Source organism: Tachyglossus aculeatus, chromosome 1 (assembly GCF_015852505.1).
Source record: "Tachyglossus aculeatus isolate mTacAcu1 chromosome 1, mTacAcu1.pri, whole genome shotgun sequence".
Taxonomy (NCBI): Eukaryota; Metazoa; Chordata; class Mammalia; order Monotremata; family Tachyglossidae; genus Tachyglossus; species Tachyglossus aculeatus.
Genome location: NC_052066.1, coordinates 122,460,659 through 122,484,761, shown reverse-complemented (window position 1 = coordinate 122,484,761; position 24,103 = coordinate 122,460,659). Strand labels below are relative to the sequence as shown.

The 24,103-nt window shown below is 38.5% G+C and overlaps 1 protein-coding gene across 18 annotated transcripts in view; it reads left to right on the top strand.

The window, feature by feature from the left end:
• RIMS1 (regulating synaptic membrane exocytosis 1) overlaps nucleotides 1-24,103 on the top strand; it is a 554,640-nt gene that overhangs the window by 392,730 nt on the left and 137,807 nt on the right. For 11 of the 18 annotated variants that reach the window (XM_038748659.1, XM_038748658.1, XM_038748626.1 and 8 more), the window contains 3 exons: nucleotides 2,059-2,130; nucleotides 7,109-7,291; nucleotides 8,437-8,549. In XM_038748659.1, coding sequence (XP_038604587.1) covers nucleotides 2,059-2,130; nucleotides 7,109-7,291; nucleotides 8,437-8,549 — 368 coding nt within the window. The remainder of the gene's footprint in view (nucleotides 1-2,058; nucleotides 2,131-7,108; nucleotides 7,292-8,436; nucleotides 8,550-24,103) is intronic. The other 7 variants (XM_038748651.1, XM_038748634.1, XM_038748617.1 and 4 more) reach the window with 2 other exon arrangements.

Below are 24,103 nucleotides of genomic sequence, written 5' to 3'. Positions count from 1 at the left end.
AAATCATGGATCTCCATAAAAATTCCCTAGCCGTTCATTCATAGAAGTTGACCTGCAGGAGAAATAATCTGAAATCATGTTGAATGGTCAGGGAGATTTGAGCCCTTTGTAGTGTACAGTTTCCATGCAAACCAATTATATCTGAAATTCTGAAAATAAAAATTAAGATATATTTCAAACTGATTAGTGTAAAATTATCTTACAAATCTAGGACATAATTATGCTGTAAGTGGATCCTACTTTTTTTTAAAAAAAGGGGTCAATTAAGCATTTTTATCTAGGGAAAAATGGTTTTATTCAATTCCTGCTATTCTTGCCAAAATTAAACTGTTGAGATCATATTAAACACTGTTTGGAACCTTTTTCAGATTGTGTTTATATGGTTAGGGGAGTTCCAATAATTATTCTGCCCAAATATCAGTAGTAAGAAGTCCACAAGATTAAAAACTGTTAATATTACAATGAGATTGTGACAGTTATAGTATGTAAAGTAACAACAGTCTAATACATAAGAGTTTTTTCTTAAAAGATAATTTTCAGTTTAAAAAATGAATAATTGTAGTGGAAATTAGCAGGATTTTTCTTCAGAAAGGGTATATTCTGTTTCAAGTTCCAGAAACTTGCAGCTAGTTTTTATTTTAATGGTTCAAGTACAATGACGTCACCATAAATATTTCTTTAGCTAATAATTCTTTGTAGTTTTTACAAATTATGCAAATGGGTAAAAGAACCAAAAAAGCACAACCACTAGTTTGCCTGCACATTAATTTTAAAACAATTTTGTGCAATCTGGGAATCAGATTCCTGTATAAATCCAAGTTTGAACAGCAACCTAATCTTGAAGTGAAGGCTTGTACATTGGAATAAGGAAATGACATACATATAAGACATAAGCAAAAACTGATCAAATATAACAGTAACCACAGGAAAACCACATAGTTTTCATGTTACAGGAAAGGGAAGTCAACAATAAATCCAAATATTGCTAAATCTTCCAGATAACACATTCCAAATTATACTTTCATCAATTGATAACAGTGGAGATACTGACATTGTGTAACACAGATGTTCTGAATCAACTCGAATCAACCAGCAGTAAACAGGTAGAAAAAACTCAATAAAATTTTATTTTGGAGATTTAGCCCAAATTTATTTAAAAAACATATCTATATATACATGCTTTCTAATATAACATGTATTTTCATATTTAGAGGGGTGTGTGTGTGTGTGTGTATACAGTTTGGACATTGAAGAAAATTCAAAGATTGAAAAATATTTCCAAATATTAATGTGGCATATGAACACCACACAACTTGTACAGAAGAATCGCAAAGCAAGTGAGAAAAAAATCCTCCATTAAAATAGCCTACAAAAGGGTGGGAAAATACATAACCTACTCTCTCTCTCTTTTTCTCTCTCTCTCCATCTCTATCTCTATCTCTAAATATGTATATATGAACATATACATAATATAAACATATTTTAATTGGGAAAATCCCCCAAATCTGTGCTTTCATACTTGATGGACGAAAATAGATTACAGTGTGAATAGAATAGGTTACATGTTTTTTCCACCATTCTGATGCCTATTTTATTGTTGAATTTTTTTTCACCTGTTTTGTGGTTCCTTTGTGCAAATCATATGGTGTTCCTCTGATACATTTATTTTTCGATATATTTTCAATTGTTTAAATTTTCTTCAGTGTATGAACTATCATCTTCTCTCCTCAGAGGACTTTCAATTTGTCAAATGGAGGAAAGTTGCTGCAGGGTGTAATCTTCTGCTATTCCCCTAGATTATGTTTTTGGCACCTACTGGTGATAGGGGGTTGCTAATATAATTACATTTCTGTTCCTACCACAAAGTGGTCCTGTTCGATAACATCCTTTCACCTCACCAGTATGAACTTGGCTGTTTATTGCAAAATATTAAAGCATAAATCATTTCCCAAAGATACCTGCCAATTTTCCATCTGCCAGTCAATATTATCATTATGTTATATGAATTATATGACTATTCATCATATTTTCTTTAATTTGTTACATCTCATTTCACAGGCAGTCCCGAAAATCAGAAAGATCTAGCAACCAAAAACAGACTAGGAAAGGCACTGCTTCTGATACAGAAAGGTAGGACTCTGTTATGTTACATAGCCATCTTCTGTTTTAACCCAAAAATTAAACTCTTGGTTTAAAGGGTTCAAATACTAACTCTCTGTATGAAATTGAAATGGGTTGACTTTCAGGTCACGTTACAAAATAAATTCAGAATTATACAAGATGTCTTTGATTAGTGTAGAATACAGTTTACATGGCACCTGTTACCTTTTCTGGTCTTGATACATTAATATACTTTTGCTACACAATCACTATAATAAATCAGAAAAAATGCACTTCCATTGTTTTTGAAATAAATATTTTAATTCTAGATTAGATAAAAAGTAAAACAAAGGTGGCATGTTTTAGATATTTCACCTAGTCTAAAATGAGCTTCATTGTTTGCAAAGATATAGGTAAATGAAATTACAGAACATATGGGAGGACATTACCTTTACATTACCTAATTACCTTACCTTTGGTAAGGAGTTGCCATCAGGAAATATTTACTATTTGGATTGTGCTTAAATTCATGGAAACCTCAGGTGTTTGCTTTGTTATTGAAATGGGCCTTGTTTAATTTTATTTTTCCTTCTTATGTATTACAATTTTCTGATGTAACAATATTTGATTTTCATTAGAAATTCCTGAATTTTCCTAGTATCATCTTGGTGATGGTTTACCTGATGCTTGTGAGCATTCCTAAACAGATGCAATAAGTACCAATATTGTGGTTCATCACATTCATTTTATTTAATAATTCACGTGGTTATTTTGACTACTTGAGGCCCAATTCATTTTCTAACAGACCCTAAGCCTGTTTCCCTTGACAACCTTTTTATTATATCTACTACATTACCACTAATGTTTTGGGAATCAAATTAGTAAGCTTCCTAATCATCCAAATGATTTTGAATTCACATTACACGGGTGAGGATGATGATTGATTTTCCTCTGTAGAAAGTATAAACTAATCAGCTTTGGGGAAAGACAGATGTGATTTGTTTACAGAAACTGAAGTTGGCACATCTCCCTCATGCTATGCCTGCTCTTTTAAAAGCGTTGCTATTTATTTATTGCTGAGGCAAATCAGAGCAATAATAAGCACTCCTGTGGGATAGATGATGAAAAAATGAAGGCAAGGATTCTTTCTGATTCAAAAGACAATCGATACTTTACATTTCATAAGATTCTTAGTATGGGGAGTGCATTTTATGGAATTCTAAGGAATTTTTTTAGACTGTGAGCCCACTGTTGGGTAGGGACTGTCTCTATATGTTGCCAATTTGTACTTCCCAAGCGCTTAGTACAGTGCTTTGCACATAGTAAGCGCTCAATAAATACGATTGATAATGATGATGATCTTTCCAGCTACCTGAAAAATGGCCTTTGAGGACCCGCAGAAGTCTTACTTTTGGCCAGAGGGGTTGAGAGGGACAGACTGTGAGCCCACTGTTGGGTAGGGACTGTCTCTATATGTTGCCAACTTGTACTTCCCAAGCGCTTAGTACAGTGTTCTGCACACAGTAAGCGCTCAATAAATACGATTGATTGATTGATTGATTGACAGCTCTAGCAGTTAGTTGGTAATAGAGGGCTGGGGAGTCAGCAATGGCAGGAGCTGGAAAACTGGAAGAAAAGGTATCCAATTATGTGCCTTTCCCTACTGCATCAGTCACCTAGTAGTCACTTCTGCCAGATTTTTTGCCTTTGCTGCTTCCTGTGGTACACACTACTCCCAGTGATTTCTGTTTTGGCCAACGCTGCATAGAAAGAGGTGTGTGAGTGTGTGCGTGCATGTATCCAGCAGCCCTGCTTATTCCTCTTTCTGTTTCTTTTCTGTCTCTTTTTTCCCCTACTCTCTTCCTGAATCACTGGTCCTGTTCCATGGAAGCACTGCCTTTCTACTGCATTAAGATTCAGTAACTATGCTCACCTAATATTATGTCTTTATCCAGAAAGTGGAAAAGATAAAGCTTTGTAAAGATTGAGAAATTGTTCATGGTAGAATTAGTGGTATTAATCCTCAGCAAAAAAATTGAATTAGATTATATTTTTTAAATCCCTTACTTTAAAGGTATAAATAAATAATCAGCAAGTTGTTTTTGAGCCAAAAGATTCTTTTGTTTTAAAGTGTATTCAGCTAAGGTTTCAAAATTATCAAGAAATAATCTTCAAACTTCCAAAGGAATAAATTTTCTTCCCTAATGAATGAGGACTGAGTATAGAAAACACAGCAATTCATACAAATGGGATTCATGAATTTTACTCTACCTGGTACTCTCTAATCCAGTTATTAAATGTACCGAGTTCCAAAACCTCATTTGTAAAACTGGAAAAAATGAATTTTCTACCTTCTTTCATCTGTTATATTTTTGCTCTTGCACTTTGTATTCAATTTCTGAGCATAGCATCACATTTGTTGGTCTTTAGAACCAGAACAGAGGTTCATTATTGAAGTATATTCTTTTCAAACCTCTATAGAGAGATTGATATAATAATAATAATAATAATAATAATAATAGCATTTATTAAGCACTTACTATGTGCAAAGCACTGTTCTAAGCGCTGGGGAGGTTACAAGGTGATCAGGTTGCCCCACAGGGGGCTCACAGTCTTAATCCCCATTTTACAGATGAGGTAACTGAGGCACAGAGAAGTTAAGTGACTTGCCCAAAGTCACACAGCCGACAATTGCTGGATCTGGGATTTGAACCCACAACCTCTGACTCCAAAGACCGTGCTCTTTCCACTGAGCCATGCTACTTCTCATATGTATATGTACATAGAAGAATGGATTTTTAATAATGAGTAATAGACCTAGAACCTTCATAATTTTAATATCTGTACATTGATACACTCAGAAAATATAAAGTCTAAATGTTTTGTGAACATATACACATATGTACTTAGATCTAAGTCTAGAAATGAATATCATAAGGCTGCTTTGGGTTTATTACTCAGTTTGACTTTGTTACTCAAATATTACTCCAATATTCTGTTTGATAACATTTATTTATAACCCTACTAGCACACCTGTCTACCTTTACTGTTAGCAAGCAAAGCTTATGAAATGCATAAGCGAATTTAGCCGAATTTTCCACAAACACGTATAATGACGGTCTGCTCTAGAGACTGCCACAAAATTCAAAATTTAGGAAAGTAATCTCATGACAAAATTTCATTTCACTCCATAAGTTCATAAATGCTAGAAATGACTAAAAGGATGACATGGGTCATGGTTCTGAGAAAAGAATTGGGAAGCCTTGTTGGAAGAGCTAGGATTTGAAGAGGACTTTGAATGTGAGGAGAGCTGTGGTCTGTCTGGCTGAGGAGGGAGGAAGTCCAAAGTTTAGGGAACAGCGTAAGTGAAGGGATAGAGGTGGGAGAGTTGAAAGCGAGATACAGCTGGAAGGTGGGCTTGGGGGAAGTAGAGACAGCAGATTGAGGAATAGCACATGAAGAAAGTAGATGGGTAAGGTAGAATAATAAGAACATTAATTGTGGTATTTGTTAAGTTCTTACACTGTACTAAGGGCTAGGTTTGATACAGTTAAATAAATCAGATATAGTCCCTGTACCATATGGGGCTCACAGTCTAAGAGGGGAAATGGGGAGCAGAACAGATAATTGAATCCCTTATTTTACAGCTGAAGAAATTGAGGCACAAAGAAGTTAAGTGACTTGCCCAAGGTCCATGGCAGGCAAATGGCAGAGTCAGGATTAGAACCCAGACCCATGCTTTTCCCAGTAGGCCATGCTGCTTCACTAAATTGAAGAAAAGAAAATTTTATATATAAGAAAAATAACTGGCTAAATAGTAGCATATGTAACTTGTGCATAAATTGGTAATTGGCACCGAAGTACCAAGATGGTCACTGGAGGAATATAACCCAGGAAAAAGGAAATTAAAAGGGGTAGGCCTCGAGGAATTTTTATAAAAGAGTGTAATGTTCCTCACCTTAACTTCTTGACAAATTTGATCCTATATTTATGAAATAAGAAAGATTTATTTTTAAGCTACTTTATACGTAAAATACAAAATCCTATCCCATGTGTCAAGCAACACTAGGAATTAGGATTTATGAATATTTACAGTTGGCAATATCTTTGCTGTCACCTGATTGTCTAAGATCCTGATAATGAATATTCAGTGTTACTATTCATAGTTTACTAATCTAGAGAAACAATTGAAGTAATTCATAATCAGATTCTTCATTCAGGGCCATCAAATCACTTCAGTTTGAGGCATCCAAACACAAAGACATATGGTAGGATCGTTTTAGTCCTTGGAAAAATAATAGCACGTTAATATTATTTACCCCAGCTGAGGAAGCTTTATGTCTTCTTGTCACTCTTCTTCCAGCCCCCTTTGAGCTACAGTTAAGGCAAACAAGACCAAATTATCTTTTTTGTCATCCATTACCTGTCCATATCTTGGCCTTTCTCCCCCTCCTTCTCACTTTCCGTCCTTTTTCTGAGTATATCTCCTTCAAGCTAAAGACTCATTTGCCTCTCCTTCTGACTGGTATAAAGAAATGTAAGCACGGAAATAAAAACTGATGCAGCATATATATTAAAGGGCAAAAATAAAAACGGGACAAAAAAAGCAACCTTTGTGATATCTTGCAGAGACAAAAAAAATAGCAAATTTACAGAAATGTGTGTGATTGGAAATGTGAACTAATTTTGCATCATATATCAAGGGTTCATCATGAGCCCAGCTTCTTCTTAAGGACATACTTTGAAATCTCAAATACATTTTGTTTTAAAAATCCCCTCCCCTTCAAATGTGATTACCTAGATTAGAAAGGCAAACTGAATGTTGCTTCTCAGTGAGTTTCAGAAATCTCCATTTTCAGCTGACAGCATTTATAACATTTGCATTAGTACAGTTTCAGCAGTAGCACTGTCAAATATGTGTTCAGGAGTTTTCCTTGGGCAACTGTTTAGTGGTGAACCTAACGTGGACCTATTGACTGAAAACTCTTTTTTGACCCTAATGTTTTAGGGTTCTCCCACCATGTGTTTCTAGAAGGGGACACCCAGGCCCAAGAACAACTGATCAGCCACTCATTAGGGGAAAACATCACACTCGCTCAAGGTCTAGTGAGCATTCTAGTGTCAGACCATTATGCTCTATGCATCATCTTGTTCCCGGAGGGTCGGCGCCACCTTCTCCGCTTCTGACAAGGTTGCTATTCATTGTAAAACACAACATTCGTGTTCTACCTCCCAGGTGTCAGTGTGGTGGTGTACCTTCCTGAGCAAACAGTGCTTTCACTCATTCCGGCACTCTGCTATTGATCTTTTTTGTGATATTTTTTATACCTCGCCCACATCCTCCACTGCATCTACTTTCTCTGTTCTGATGGTTCTCTATAGTCTCTACCCAACAGCTGCCATTACAGTTTACAGTTGGCTGTGTTCTGTCCTTCCATTTGTTTGTGGCATATTCATATGGATTTTTTAAAGTAGTTTATTTACTTAATGTGCAGTAAATTACCTGAAGAAAAGCTGAGTGAATTGTCCCTTTCTCTGAAGTGTAGGACCCAATCTCTTTGTTCATGTATTAAGACAAATTTGAACTATTATGTAGCTTTAGTACTCTAATGAATTTCAAGCTAAAGAATGGTAGGATGTTTCATGCCTTTTTATACTACTGGTAGGACCAAATAAAGGGAGTTTCCTCTTTTTATACCTAATCTACCTTTTACATTCAGACCAGTGTCTGAATAAGAGGTTCTTTTCTAGGATATGTTAGGAGCCCTTTGAACAATGTAGTGCCCTCTGTGAGTGCTAAATAAATATTTATCTGACTGACATACTCTAAGCAACATGTTTCTAAAATGGAAACTGAATGGAAGTTAGAGTCACAATTGCAGTTTAAATATCCTAAGAATGTGCATCTACATTTAAAAAGTCTCAGTAATTTAACGTAACAATTTCAGTCACTGATAAAACCTTATGTACAATCAGTGCTTTAAACTTGTAGGGGGAAGAATTAGAGTTTTTTAGTTTATTGTTATCAAGTATAGAAATGTCATAAAGTAGCTCGTTTCAGCTGAAGAATAATCAAATATTGACATTAGATGCTTGTTCGGCCCTCAGAAATTCAATAACTAGTGTTTTGTTACAGACAAACACTGACTGCCTTTTCCTGCTCTTCATTGCATTTCCTTTATGCATACTTCAGATTGATTCATCTTTGTCTTGAGGTTCAGGATTTCATTATCTGGGGTTACTAGACTTTCCCAGAGAGACTGTGGATTAGACCAAGTTTTGTTGAGCTGTGTTTTTTATTGCACTGTTTCATTTTTATCTTTATTTCATCTGCAGAATACACCAACAAGGAAGTCCAGGGCAGTCCCCCCCTGCAGACACTTCCTTCGGCAACCGGAGGGGAAGACAGCTTCCACAGGTTCCAGTGAGAAGTGGCAGTATAGAACAAGGTATCACATAACGTGCAATCTGTAGTTCCAAAACTTTAGGGTTTGAGAACTCCTTTTTTATAGTATTTGATTATCTTTTAGAATACCATTTGTAGTGTTCTATTATTCCTCCTAAATACAGAGAGTTTTAGCGAATTATAAGAATGAGAGAAAGCATAATTTACCATTAAGATGGAAGTTAGTGTGTTGAATTGCTATATTAGTTGATCTTCACGGGTTTGGTTCATTGTTGAGTTAATGTTCACATTAATATTTCTTAGTTGGGAATATTTGAACTCTTGGATTCAACATACTAGATGAAATAATACACATACATGCAATCTACTGTAGTCTGATTTCAGCAATTGGTCAACTCTTATTTTGAATGCATATGTTGTGCTGTGTTTATTACACCAGAAATGTATTACATCTCCCAAGCACTTAGTACAATGCTTTTTACATAGTAAGTGTTCAATAAATATCAATTTGTCAACTCTGAACAATATCAAAAACTTAGTTAAGAGCCTCCACCTTTGGTTTTATATATAATTCAGGCTTATATCTTTAAGCCTGAATTCTTTCCCTTGTCAGTTAAAAAAAAGGATACATTTATCTTGATCATTTTTCTTTGCTATATGATAAAGGTACAAAAGAGAATAGTAAATTTTGGTTTATGAACAATTATCAAGGAACACAGGAAGCTAATAGTGAAAAGAATTGTCAGCCTGATAAAATGTGTTGGGATGATTTTTAGTGTGAGACAATCATTTTTGAATTAGTGTTAACTTTCAGGATTTTGTACTTGGGAATATTTGAACTCTTGCTTGGATTCAAAATACTAGATGGAATAATGTACATACAACCTACTTATTTATTTACAACATATTTATTGCTGAATTGTACTTTCCAAGTGCTTAGTACAGTGTTCTGCACAAAGTAAGTGCTCAGTAAATATGAATGAATGAATGAATGAATGAACCTACTGTAATCTGATTTCAGCAACTTGTCAACTATTACTTTGAATATGTATGTTGTACTGTATTTATTACATAAAAAATGAATTGCATCCCCCGAGCACTTAGTATAGTGCTATGTATACAGTAAGTTCTCAATATATACCATAAATTAATTGACTGATCTCTAGACTAAGCTGAAATCAGTATATAAAAAGGTCAATGTTAGACATCAAAATGCTAATGAGGTTTATTCTTATGCTGCCTGTAACCTCAGGTAGCCATGAGGCCCACTGTACCCTTGCTGTATGACAAAAAGACAAAAAGTTTGCAGATATTTGTTCCCCTCAAAAAAATAAGTAACAAAACTCATCCTAAATTATAATTGCTATCCGGAGCCTCCTCTCTTTCCCAAACTGACTGCTTGTTTTCCCATGAGGTTTGATACATTTTTCAACAACTTGGCTTTAGTTCATTTTGCATTCAGGGATTTTATCAACTGCTACATATGCTAAATGTTTCCATGCTGGTTGACTTCCGTGATGTATTTTTCCAATGGAATCTTGGGGTTGCAATGCTCAGGTGTTGAAATCTATTTGTCATTGTTTTCAGTTTCTGATGTAAATTTAGGCCATCATTTCTCTTTTAATGTTATAGGAATTCAGTTTGTTTCTTACCACTTTTTTTCTGGGTACCCTATTGATTATATTATTATCCTATTACTGAAAGTTTGCAGTAATTATTTTGCTTCAATATCTGGGAAGACATGGTGAACAAAGTGGAGAGGCTTAGGAAGACAGACACAATTTTTTTCAAAAAGATAGAATGTAAATCAGAAAAGAGGAAAGTAAATGTTCCAAATGATTTGGATACAGCTGAATGTTGGATTTCCAAGCAGTAGAAAATGACTAATGATCACTCTTCCATATTTATAGCAAGGATTATCTTACCTAGACAAGACATTCAACCTCTTTCACCCACTGAATATGCATGAATTCTAATGTGTTTTGTGGAAATATATTTTTAAAATGACTTCAAAAGCAAATTCAGCTTTCATTTGAATGGTAAATTGACTTTTTATTTTTTAAAAATGCTTTCCAGAACACTGTTTTTGAATTTCTAATTTGCACAAACACAGGACAACTTGTTACAAATGTACTGATTTGCAGAATGTAGAATTGGTGAAAAGTGTTATATGTATTTCTTCGAACTAAATGACATCACTCAAATCACTACTAAATTGTGCTAAAATACGAAACTATGAGTTGTCTGGCTGGCCATTTTGTGCTGGGAGTTGGTGTTTCTGCCATTAAAATTCTTTGCATTTCCTCCAGTTGTAAATAAAATTATCTAAGGGTCTTTTATCTGAAAAAATGTCAATGCATTTGAAAACATTGTTTATGTTTGATCATAATATTTCAACAGAACTCCTAAAGTTATACCCAAAATGCTACTCATTCAATAGATCTTATCTACAGCAAGGAAAGATCGTATAATTATAAAGCCTAAATATTGTATTTCATCTTCTTCATATTCACAGATATCTTTCAGCTTTGATATAGAAAGAAGTAGCTGAAAATGAATGGATTTTTTTTCTGTTTTATTTTTACATTTTGTTTCTCAACAATACAAGGTTTCCTTTTTTCTAAGGCTGTTGGTAACTCTTACAGAGATTTGAGCTACAAATGAGTCAGAAATCTGGCACAATGTTTGAATTGTATATAAAAAACTTATAAGTGTTTTAGCTATTTTTTTTTGGAAAACAACACTGTTTATGCCAATATGGTAAAATTTGTTGAAATGTGCAATAAGCCTTAATCAATTTTATTGTCTACACTGTGATTACTGTTATCTTTTTCCTTTTAAGCAATTGTTGTTAAAAAAAAAACCCCTTCCTGCCTAATCAACTGAATGTCATAAATAGTGCCAGTGAAAAAAAACAAGATTAGATTAGGATTGCAATGGGTTATTAAAATTATGATTCTCCTATTATTATTTTCTTTGGAACTTCAAATTATAGATCCTCACAATTAATTTGATTGTCATTTTTCCTCCATGCTGATGTAATTGTGATGCATTTAATTACCAGTATTTTAACTTCTGTGGTGTGAGGAGAAGTCTTGGTTCACTGAGGTTCTATTTCTGGGTAGCTGTATTGGAAAGGATACTGAAGAATGAATAACTTCAGTTATCTACATTTTGGAGACACTGAGACAGCCATTTTGCCAATTATGTGAGGTGTCTGTTTTTTATAGTCTTATGGACAAGCTTAGTTTTTATTCTAATGTGATTTAATCTTCACGGAATAATTTTTTTATCAATTTTATGTGATTATTTCTCAATTTTGTGTTGTGATTATCAGAATGCCTACACAGGGCTTGGTATATTTTTCTGTCCAATCAATTCTGTGAGTTATTGCATTCTACATTTTTTAAATGCTGTATATTACTAAGGAAGAAAAAATGAAATACTTTCCAAAAGTGTTTATAAGCTTCTTTTTAAAACTAGGGTTGCCACCATTTTTAATACAGTCTGTGAGTTTTGAGGTCAGACAAGAAATGTATTTTGACACTATAAAAGCCAATATATAGATAGTCTAAAAAGTAAGCAATACTCAAAAAAGCTTACCAGGTGGGACAAAGCCCCCAGCTACCATGTCATCCTTGGAAGTAAAGACTCCTAGACACAATGGTGCATTCCCCAGTGAATTGGTTCCCACAATGAGGCAGTGAAGAGGTGAGTTGAACATGTTTTATTGTGAAATCTCAGAGATTTTCTTCTGCCAAAACATAATAGTAATTGCTGTTGCTACTTAACCAGAATCCTTTTGGAGGAAGAGAGTAAGGAAAGGGTAGGTATGTAGACGTCTACAGCGAGTGTCTTGTACTATCACAACTTTTGGTGGACTGCTTTGATCCAATAGCTCTACCTTATTTACCCTTCCCTAACCCAAGCAGGTAGGGTTGAAGTTTCTAGAGAAGATGTAATCCTGGCATATATGCTCAGATGATATAATGGGATCCATAGTAACCTTTTAAAGCACATAAGTAAATGCTTTTGTATGCATGTTCCTTCTGCTATTTTAACGCAGCTTATTTGAGGAGAGAGAAGGTTTATTAATTAGAAAATGTATTAATCATGAATAGTATCAAGAAATAATGCTAGCAACAGTACAGTCAGTGACAACACAGTAAAGAAACTAGAATTTCTTTTATAAATTTTTTACAAAAAATTGTTCATTTATATTTTGGATTTATTGGTAGTCTAGCAAAAATGGTTTTATTAAATATGTTTGCAAGTAAGAAGTAATTAATTTCCATTCAAATTAAAAATAATAAAATATTGTATTTTCACACCCAGTACTAAGCAAACTAGAATTCATCCAGCTCTCACAAAATCGTCCTGGGACCTCTGAATCCCTGGTAGTTGAAAGTATTCTGGATCCACTATGGAGCCACTCTTCTGAAGAGGAGGGTAGATAAAAGGTTAGAAGCACTCTTCTGTTATTTGCCAACTCTGATGTATTATACTCTCCCGAGTGCTTAGTACATTACTGTGCATCCAGTAAGCACTCAATAAATACCACTGCCAAATTGACTGCCAAATGTACAAATGGTGCCTATCTAGGAGCTATTCCATCCCAGGGCCCTTTCCCTTAGTGGGTCTGTATTCCAGTAAGTAATTTGAGCTGCCAATACATTAGAACAAGTATCATGTTACAAATAGACCAAAGATGCTTTTCTAAAAAGAATAAAGTTGCCATAACTATTTTTGTTTTAGGCATTTGACATTTTTATGTCTCCATGTTACCAATTTCATTTTGCATTTTGTAGTTATTGGAGTCATTTAGAAGTCAAAACGTCTCATTTTTCTTTGATTACTGTTAATACTCAAGTTTAAACTTTCATGGTTTGCCATACAATTTTTCATGTCATTTTATATCTTGCATATTTTATTGTTCTGCCATTTTCAGATTACACATTTTCTTGTCTAACTATAAACTTGCTGATTTCTTCCTTTTGTTTCCATCATTCTGTGCATTTAATTCATTGAAGAACGAGAGAATTGTAGCTCTTCCTCAAAAGGTAAATATCCATGTAAGATTTTTAAATATTTTAAGAGCTTTCATTTTATATCAACATTTAATCTCATAGGTAGTCCCATCAGATAATGGTAGCATATGGGGAGATCAGCAAAGAGAGCCAGTCTAGGGAGGCCGGGAAGAGAAGAGTGCTGCATGCTAGTGAGAGTTTACGCCATTACTCTGCCAATCTCAATCTAATTCTCCACAGCTGGGCCTCTGTCCTTATGCCCAAGGTTCTGTCAGACAACAATCTTTCTTCAGGAGTTTCTTCCCAACTAATAGCCGCCCTGACTAAGTGAAAGGAAAAGAACCTTGTTTTCAGATTGGATAGAGGTTTGGTTGGGAAGAAATGCATGATGAATGCACAGGTGTTTCTGAAAAGCTTCCCATGCCTGGGCTGGGTTAATAACGAATAATTTTTTAACTCTCATGAATTTTAAAGTCAAACATTTTATGATTAAAATCATTTAAATTCTTTATCAGATTACCTTTTTTAAATTTTGAAAGTGAGATTTTAAGTAGTTAATGTCATGTAACATTGAACCTGTGTTCTTTTAAGGAAAAAAAGGAGGGTAGATAAAAGGTTAGAAGCAGAGAATAAAGATTAGGTAATTAGGTAATGGTTTCAAAAACTGTCAGGTTTTTAATGTATTTCCTTAAATTTTAAGCATGATACTATATCAAACAATAACTCAAGAACCTAATGTATATCTCAGAATAATAAGATGACTAAATATTTCTTTATTTTGTGTTTACCAAAAAGAGTTAAAGTTGGGCACATATTTTTTTGTAAAGTGCATCAGTTCCCTAATGCTAGTTACGCTACAATACAAAAATTGCAATCACAGTGCAGTAGAATATGTTTATGAAAGAAATTCTTGATGCTCTATGGAAAGAGCTGTGGAAATGTCAAGCAAATATGACGAGAACTTTGCTGTTATTATCTTAATAGGTCAAATGGCATGTGGTTTTTATACACTGTAATTTAGAATTAAACTTTAGGGGTTTTTTTTCCAGTAGACATAGCAGAAGGCTTGTGATTCAAACTTGGAGGTACTTCTGAAAGAAGCTTGAATTATCCTTTTATGAGATTCGTGAAAAATTTGAAATTTTAAAAAGTAAATAAAAAACTTCCATTTATAAAGAGAGCTTATATATAAAATTTAGGGTGAACCTTTAGCTCCATGCCCTGGGCTTAGTTTGGAAATAACAACTTCTCTGCTTTTATTATCCACTGATAAAATTTACTGAAAAAAAAAAAAACTTTTACAGATTCGCAGAATTAGTAGGATACTACATATAGATCACTGGGAGTAATAGAGATTTGTATATTTAAAGGAGTAAATTTTGCTAAGTTAGAGCTTTCCAATATATGCCATTTTATTATAATGGTTAAATAATCTGGAGCCTATGAGCTGTTGATGTTCAGTGATTTTAGTACTGTAATATCAATTCAATTCTGTTTCTGTTACAGATCTGATTTGCATTTGTCTGAAATTAGTCATTTAAAGTGCTTGTGCTTTCAAAATGATCACATTATTGTTTAATACATCACTAAAGAGTATGGTAATCTCAAATTCATTCATATGTTCCAATGATTGCGTCATAATAGGAGCCAGGAGTTCTAGAGCTACTTCTGATTCTGCCATTCGGGATCAAAAATTTTTGTAGTTGACTACCGATTCAATTTCATATACTCTTTAAAGGTGACATTCTTATGATAACATACGTTACACTTCTATTCTTCCAATGCCATTTTGGAAGAAACGGTTGGGTGCATATGCCCACAATCACTTAGCATCCGCCTTTTGAACCTTTTGAATGCTGGGGAGGCTTTGAAGGTTTACCTATAAAGACTACCTGGAGTTTAGTGCACATAGTTAAGTGCATGTGCAAACCATCATTTCTCGAATGACTGTAGCAGCCTGAATAGGTCAAGGGACTGACTCTTAGTTTCTGAACCAAGGAACCTGTTGCTCAGAGTTAGCCAGAGAGCAGGGTATCCCTTTCCACTCAGGCTCCTGTTACAATAATTTTAACTGCATGATTTTCCTTAAAATGGATAATACACTGTACTGCATACTGCATGTAATTTGGAGGTCCCAAAGGTAAACCACCTTAGTGATCAGAGAGATTGAATAAGCCTTACAGAGTATCAATCAGTGCTATTTATTGAGTGCATATTTTGTGCTAAGAGAACAATATAACAGAGTTGGTAGACATGTTCCCTGTCCAGAAGAAGCTTGCAGCCTAGAAGCAGAGACAAATATTAAAATGAATTATTGATATTATAAATAGGTTCTGTGGGTCTGAGGGTGGGGTGGCTACCAAATGCCAAAAGGGTGCAAATCCAAGTACAAGAGCCTTGTAGAAGGGTGTGAGAGTAGGAGCTTTTTCTGGGAAGGCCTTTGGGAGAGGATGTGATTTTAGTGAGGCTTTGAAAGTGGGGAGAGTGGTGGTCTGCCTAATACAAAGTGAGAGGGAGTTCCAGGCCAGAGGAAGATTGTAACCAAGGGCTTGGTGGCAAGATAGATGAGATCAAGCTACAGTGAGTAGGTTGGCATTAGAGGAGTGAAGCATCAAGGTGGGGTAGGATAAGTGGTTAGATAAGTGTAGTAGCAGTTTGAATGGAGAGGAAAGCATAGATTTTAGTGCTGTTGTGAAGGTAGAACCAATAGGATTTGGTGACAAATTGAATATGTGGGTAGAATGAGAGAAATAAATTAAGGACAACAGCAAGGTTATGGGCTTGTAAGGTAGGGAGGTTAGGGAGGTGGTATTGTCTACAGTGAGAAAGATAGGGGAAGGACAGGGTTTGGGTGGGAAGATAGGTAGTACAGTTTTTTGACATGTTTAGTTTGAGGTGTGAATGAGACATCCAGGTAGAGAGGTCCTGGAGGCAGGAGGAAATGAGAGACTGCAGAGAAGGAGAGAGGTTAGAGTTGGAGATGAAGATTTGGGAATCATCCACATAGAGATGGTAGTTGAAACAGTGGCTGCGAATGAGTTCTCCAAGGGAGTGGGTGTAGACAGAGAATAGAAGGGGATCTAGAATTGAGTATTGAGAGGACCCCCCACACACACATTGTCTGAGGGTGGAAGGCAGAGGATCCAGCTAAAGAGACTGAGCAGGAGCAGTCAGAGAGACAGGAGGAGAACCAGGAAAGGAGAGTGTCAGTGCATCTAAGGTTGGATAATGTTTCAAGGAGAAGGAGTAGTTGACAATGTCGAAGGCAGCTGAGAGGTCTAGGAGGTTTATTAGGATAGAGTAGAAGCCATCAGAATTGACTAGAAGAAGGTCATTGGTTACCTTAGAGAGGGCTGTTTCCATTCACTGAAGGGTGCTGAAGCTGAAATGGAGGGGAACAAGGAGAGAATTGGAGGAGAGGAAGTGGAGACAGCTGGTGTAACAACTCTCTCAAGAAGGTTGGAGAGAAATCATAGGAGGGAGGTGGTGGAATGATATCTAGAGGGAGCCATGGGATCAAGGGAGTGACTTTTTTAAGGTAGGGAATTTTTGAAATATTTGAAAGCAGAGGGAAAGATAACAGTTGACAATAGCAGTAAAGGAGGAAAGAAGAGAGGAGCCTTGTGTTTTAAAAAGTATGAAGGGATGGGGTCAGAAGCAAAGGTGGAGGGGTTAGATTTAGAGAGGAGTGAGATTTCTTCTTGAGTCACTGCAGGGAATATAGAGAGAGCGGAAGAGATTGGGGAGAGGGGGGTATTGGACAGGAGCAGGGGAGACTTTAAGGAGATCCCGCCTGATGGTTTCAATTTTGTTGATGATGTATGTGGCTACACCATTATAATAATGATGCTGATGGTATTTGTTAAGCGCTTACTATGTGCCAAGCACTGTTCTAAGCGCTGGAGTAGATACAGGATAATCAGGTTGTCCCACGTGGGGCTCATGCTTTTAATCACCATTTTACAGATGATGTAACTGAAGCACAGAGAAGTGAAGTGTCTTGCCCAAGATCACACAGCAGACAAGTGGCATTAGAACCTACGTCCTCTGACTCCCAAGCCAGGGCTCTTGCCACTAAACCACATGGGAATGAGATTGTGGGAGAGGGAGACAGGAGGTGTGGGTAAGGAGTTAAATGTCTGGAACAGAAGGCGGAGACAGCGGGTATGGGAGTGAATTATGAAGGAGAAGTACTGTTGTTGGGGAGAGGAAAAGACTGAATTGAAGCAGGTAAGAATTAAAGTGGTCAAGGTCAGACAGATGTCCCGATTTCTGCCAACAGTGCTCCACAGCTCAAGCACAGGGGTAAAGGAAGCATACTGTGGATGTGATCACTTCCAGGGTTGTGGGTTAGTGGTGTAAGATCGGCAGAGGGACGAGGAAAAGGGAAGTTGAGTTTAGTGAAGATGGTGGTGTTGGAGGGTGTCGATTTGTTGATCAAGAAAAGGTAGTTTGAATATGGTTACCCAATGGATAGGATGGTTGTAGATATTGGAGGCGGTCAAAAGACCTGAGGTATCTGTGGGGGAACAGCATAGATTTGTGGGGGGTGGGGATGGGAAAGAGAACAGATGAGGAGGTTGTGTTAACTCTACCAGGTGGCCTGTTAGAGGAATTTCAGAATTATTATTATTAGTTAGTAGTAATAATAATAATAATTGCAGTATTTGTTAATCTCTTATTTTGAACCAGGGACTGTACTAAACGCTGGGGTGAATACAAGCAAATCGAGTTGGACCCAATCCCTGTCCCATGTGGGACTAACAGTCTTAATTCCCATTTTACAAATGAGGTAACTGAGGCCCAGAGAAGGGAAGTGACTTACCCAAGGTCACACTGCAGACAATTGGCGGAACTGGGATTAGAACCTATGACCTGACTCCGAGGCCCCTGTTCTATCCAGTACACCATGCTGCTTCTCTTTTAATAATGATAATGATTAGTATTATGGTATTTGTTAAGCACTTTCTTTGTGTTGTGCCAGGCACTGTACTAAGCGCTGGGGTGTGTGCCAGCAAATCGGGTGGTACACAGTCCGCGTCCCACATGGGGTTCACATTCTCAATCCCCATTTTACAGATGAGGTAACTGAGGCATAGAGAAGTTAAATGACTTGCCCAAGTTCTCACAGCAGGCAAGTGTTGGAGCCAGGATTACAACCCATGACCTTCTGACTCCCAGGCTCCCAGGGCCGTGCTCACTTATCCACTAAGCCATGCTGCTTCACTAGTAAAGGTGGAGATTGCATAGTGATTACAGGTTATAAAATCAAGAATGTGCCTCGAGTTGGTGAGTGTGTGAGGTGGGGTGGAGCTGGAGGTCATGGGGGTAGAGGAGGGAGAGGAAGTGGAGAGTGGAAGAGTCGTCGGGGACATCCATGTGGATATTGAAGTCCCTAAGCATCAATGTGGGGGTGGAGAATGAGAAAAGAATGTAAGAAAGAGAGCGAAATGGTTCATAGACTTGGAGGAGGGCTCTGGGGGTGGTGGATGATGGTGATTAGTAATTGGAGTTGGTAGTACAGGTGCATATGGTCTTCAAAGAAGAAGAAAGAGTGGGGGAGTGCAAAAGTGACCTTGGGGAGAGGGAAGGAGACCAGTGAAACTATGGGATTGGCAGAGGATGAATGTGTCCCCTCCTCCCTCACCGTCCCGGAGAGAGCAGCAGGGAAGGCCGCGTCATGTTGGGAGAACCAGGTTTCAGTGATCAATCAATCAATCAATCAATCGTATTTATTGAGCGCTTACTATGTGCAGAGCACTGTACTAAGTGCTTGGGAAGTACAAATTGGCAACACATAGAGACAGTCCCTACCCAACAGTGGGCTCACAGTCTAAAAGGGGGAGGCAGAGAACAAAACCAAACATATGGCAAGTGATGGCAAGGAGGAGCAGTGATTAGGTCAGGAGCAGGTCACTGATGAAAGGAAGTTTTCCTATGATGATGGAGTGGGTGTTTCCAGTCCCCTCTTGGCTAGGGATAAGGGCGACGAGGGGCGTAGAAAAAGGGTTGAATGTGAGTCAATTGGTTGGGACTGGGAGGGGGAAGAGGGGAGGCCCTGGGACAGGATGACAGGGATCGAGAGGAGTGGGAGCGGCCCAAGGTGGGTGGAGGGGTTGATGGAAGCATTGCCTAATGGTTAGAGCCCGGTCCTGGGAGAAAGGCATGGGGTCTAATCCCGGCTCCGCCACTTGTCTGCTGTGTGACCTTGGGCAAGTCACTTCACTTCTCTGTGCCTCAGCTACCTCGTCTATTAAGGATTAAGACTGAGCTACGTATGGGACTGGGAGTGTATCCAACCTGATTATCTTGTAGACTATTATTACTCTGTTATACTTGTACATATCTATTCTATTTATTTTATTTTGTTAATATGTTTTGTTTTGTTCCCTGTCTCTCCCTTCTAGACTGTGAGCCCACTGTTGGGTAGGGACCGTCTCTATATGTTGCCAACTTGTACTTCCCAAGAGCTTAGTACAGTGCCCTGCACACAGTAAGCGCTCAATAAATACGATTGATTGATTGATTGATTGTACCTACCCCGGCGCTTAGAACAGTGCCTGGAACATGGTAAGCGCTTAAAAAATGCCATTATTATTATTATTGTAGTGAGTGATTTGTACTTCCCAAGTGCTTAGTACAGTGCTCTGCACACAGTAAACGCTCAGTAAATACAATTGAATGAATGAATGAACTGAGGAGGGCCGACCTATGGGGGAAAGAAACGAGGAGGGGTGCTGGGGTCGGGGATCAGGGTTAGAGGGATCAGAGGGAGGGGACTGGAGGTACATGGGAGATACTAGAAGCAGCGTGGCTCTGTGGAAAGAGCATGGGCTTTGGAGTCAGAGGTCATGGGTTCAAATCTCGGGCCACTTAGCTGTGTGACTTTGGGCAAGTCACTTCACTTCTCTGTGCCTCAGTTACCTTATCTCTAAAATGGGGATTGACTGTGAGTCCCACGTGCGGCAGCCTGGTCACCTTGTAAGTTCCCCAGCACTTAGAACAGTGCTTTGCGCATAGTAAGTACTTAATAAATGCCATTATTATTATTATTAGGCCCTACTGAGAGCTCGCCTCCTCCAGGAGGCCTTCCTAGACTGAGCCTCTTCCTTCCTCTCACCCTCGTCCCCCTTTCCATCCCCCCATTTTACCTCCTTCCCTTCCCCACAGCACCTGTATATATGTTTGTACATATTTATTACTCTATTTATTTATTTATTTATTTTACTTGTACATATCTATTCTATTTATTTTATTTTGTTAGTATGTTTGGTTTTGTTCACTGTCTCCGCCTTTTAGACTGTGAGTCCACTGTTGGGTAGGGACTGTCTCTATATGTTGCCAACTTGTACTTCCTAATCGCTTAGTACAGTGCTCTGCACACAGTAAGCGCTCAATAAATACGATTGATTGATTGATTGATTATTATTAAGAGAAAGAAAGTCCGGAGCTGCAGCGGTTGATCAGTTGATCCGTAGAGCTCTGTGGGCAATACTTATTCCTTTAGTAGCAGGGGGGAAACCACAAATTCTAAACCGCGGTTAGCAAATCATTAAAGCAGCCATCCAGTGTGAATGGGCGAGAGTTATCAAGTCGTTAGGTGTTAATGGGTGATTGTTGACACGTTGTTACCGCTTTAGTGAGTCGCTATCAATCAATCAATCAACCAATCGTATTTATTGAGCGCTTACTATGTACAGAGCACTGTACTAAGCGCTTGGGAAGTACAAATTGGCATCACATAGAGACAGTCCCTATACAACAGTGGGCTCACAGTCTAAAAGGGGGAGACAGAGAACAGAACCAAACATACCAACAAAATAAAATAAGTAGGATAGAAATGTACAAGTAAAATAAATAAATAAATAAATAAATAAATAGAGTAATAAATATGTACAACCATATATACATATATACAGGTGCTGTGGGGAAGGGAAGGAGGTAAGACGGGGGGATGGAGAAGGGGACGAGGGTGAGAGGAAAGAAGGGGCTCAGTCTGGGAAGGCCTCCTGGAGGAGGTGAGCTCTCAGCAGCTATCCTGCTTCTTTGGCGGGATGTCGGCATCCTGGTGTGCGGAGAGGTGGGGAGGCCTGACAATTCCTTCCCCGTGCATTACCAAATAATAATTATGGTATTTGTTCAAGCTCTTGCTATGTGCCAGGCATTGTTCTAAGCGCTGGGGTAGATACGAGGTAATCAGGTTGCCCCACGTGGGACTCACACACTTAATCCCCATTTTATAGATGAGGTCACTGAAGCACAGAGGAGTTAAGTGACTTGCCCAAAGTCACACAGCTGATAAAATGGCGGAGTGGGATTAGAACCCACAACCTCTGACTCCCAAGCCCGGGCTCTGGATGGGGGGAGTGGGGAACGAGAGTGCAGGTGTTTCCTTCCCTGTTACAGTCCTAAACTCCGGCTGGAGGGATGGTGTGAACAGAGACTGGGAGGATCAGAGGGGGCCAGGGCAGTCCTGAGCCTTCAGTGGACAGGGCTGGGAGGGTGGGGGTGGACGACCCTCCCTTTTGCAGCCACGTGTATAGGTCGACCCTTCCTTTAGGCGTGAATTTAGGCCTCCAGCGGGTTGGCAATTGGAGGAGAGGAAGTGGAGCCGATAAATGTAGATAATTCGCTCAAGGAGTTTGTAGAGGAGTGGTAAAAGGGAGATGGAGTGATAACTGGAGAGAGCTTTGGGGTTAAGGGAGATTTTGGGGTTTTTTTAGGATATGGAATGGTACGTGAGCATGTTGAAGACAGAGGGGAAGAAGCCATTGAAGAGGGAAAGGTTAAGATGGTGGTAAGGGAGAAGCAAGTGTTCTGTTAGGGTACGAAGAGATTCTAATCCCGGCTCTGCCACTTGTCAGCTGTGTGACTTTGGGCAACTCACTTAACTTCTCTGTGCCTCAGTTACCTCATCTGAAAAATGAGGATTAAGACTGTGAGCCCCACCTGGGACAAACTGATAACCTTGTATCCCCCCTCCCCCCAGCACTTAGAACAGTGCTTCGTACATAATAAGCACTTAACAAATACTATCATTATTACGGTAGAAGCAGCGTGGCTCAGTGGAAAGAACCTGGGCTTGGGGGCCAGAGGTCATAGGTTCTAATCCCGGCTCCACCACTTGTCAGCTGTGAGATTTTGGACAAGTCATTCCACTTCTCTGGGCCTCAGTTACCTCATCTGTAAAATGGGAAGTAATCAATCATATTTATTGATTAAGTAAGACTGCGAGCCCGGCATGGGACAACTTCAGCGCTTAGAACAGTGCTCGGAACATAGTAAGTGCTTAACAAATACCAACATTATTGAGAAGCATTGTGGCTCTGTGGAAAAAGCCCGGGCTTGGGAGTCAGAGGTCGTGGGTTCTAATTCCGGCTCCTCCAGTTGTCAGCTGTGTGACGTTGGGCAAGTCACTTAACTTCTCTGGGCCTCAGGTACCTCATCTGTGAAATAGGGATTAAGATTGTGAGCTCGACGCGGAACAACCTGATCACCTTGAATCCCCCCAGCGCTTAGAGCAGTGTTTTACACATAGTAAGCGCTTAACAAATACTATTTTTATTATTATCATTAGATAGGGTTGAACACACAATTTAAGGGGCTAGATTTTTAGGAGGCAGGAGATCCCATCTAGAGATACTGCTGGGGAAGATGGGAGAGTCGAAGAGGGGGCGAGAGGCTGAAGCAATAATGTCATCTGGAAGAGAAGGCAGGGTTAATGATGGTGAGGACGAATTTTAGGTGAACGAGTACAGGTCGATGACTGGATTTCTGCAGCTTTCTGCAGTTCGTGCACAGGAGCAGAGGAAACAAACTGTGAATTTGTGGTAAGAAACTGGCTAAGGGAGGGGAGCGAAGGAGTTGGGTTAAGTGGAAAGGGCCATGTTGGGCCCATCAGTGTGCGCATCAAGACAAAGAAGTTTGGTTGGGGGACAAAACGGGATGTAGTGGTTTTAGAATACTAGAGGGGATCAGGCTCAGAGGTCTCTCTGGGGGAACAGGGCAGTTTTGCCTGGAGGGTGTGTGTGAGAGAGAAGGCAGGTGAGGAGGATGTGGTCAGATAGAGAAATTTCAGAGTTGGTAAAGGTAATAATAATTACGATATTTGTTAAGCGCTTACTATGTGCCAAGCATTATTCTAACAGCTGGAGTAGGTACAAGGTAATCAGGTTGTTTCACGTGGGGCTCACAGTCTTAATCCCCATTTTACAGATGAGGGAACTGCAGCACAGAGAAGTTAAGTGGCTTGCTCAAGGTCACACAGCAGACAAGTGGCAGAGACGGGATTAGGACCCATGACCTCTGACTCTCAAAACCGTGCTCTTTCCTCTGTCACACTGCTTCTCTATAATGATGGTATTTGTTAAGTGCTTACTGTGTGCCAAGCACTGTACTAAGCACTGGTGTAGATACATTCATTCAACCGTATTTATTGAGTGCTTAGTATGTGCAGAGCACTGTACTAGGCGATTGGGAAATACAAGTTGGCAACATATACAGTCCCTACCCAACAACGGTCTCACAGTTTAGAAGGGGGAGACAGATAACAAAACAAAACATATAGACA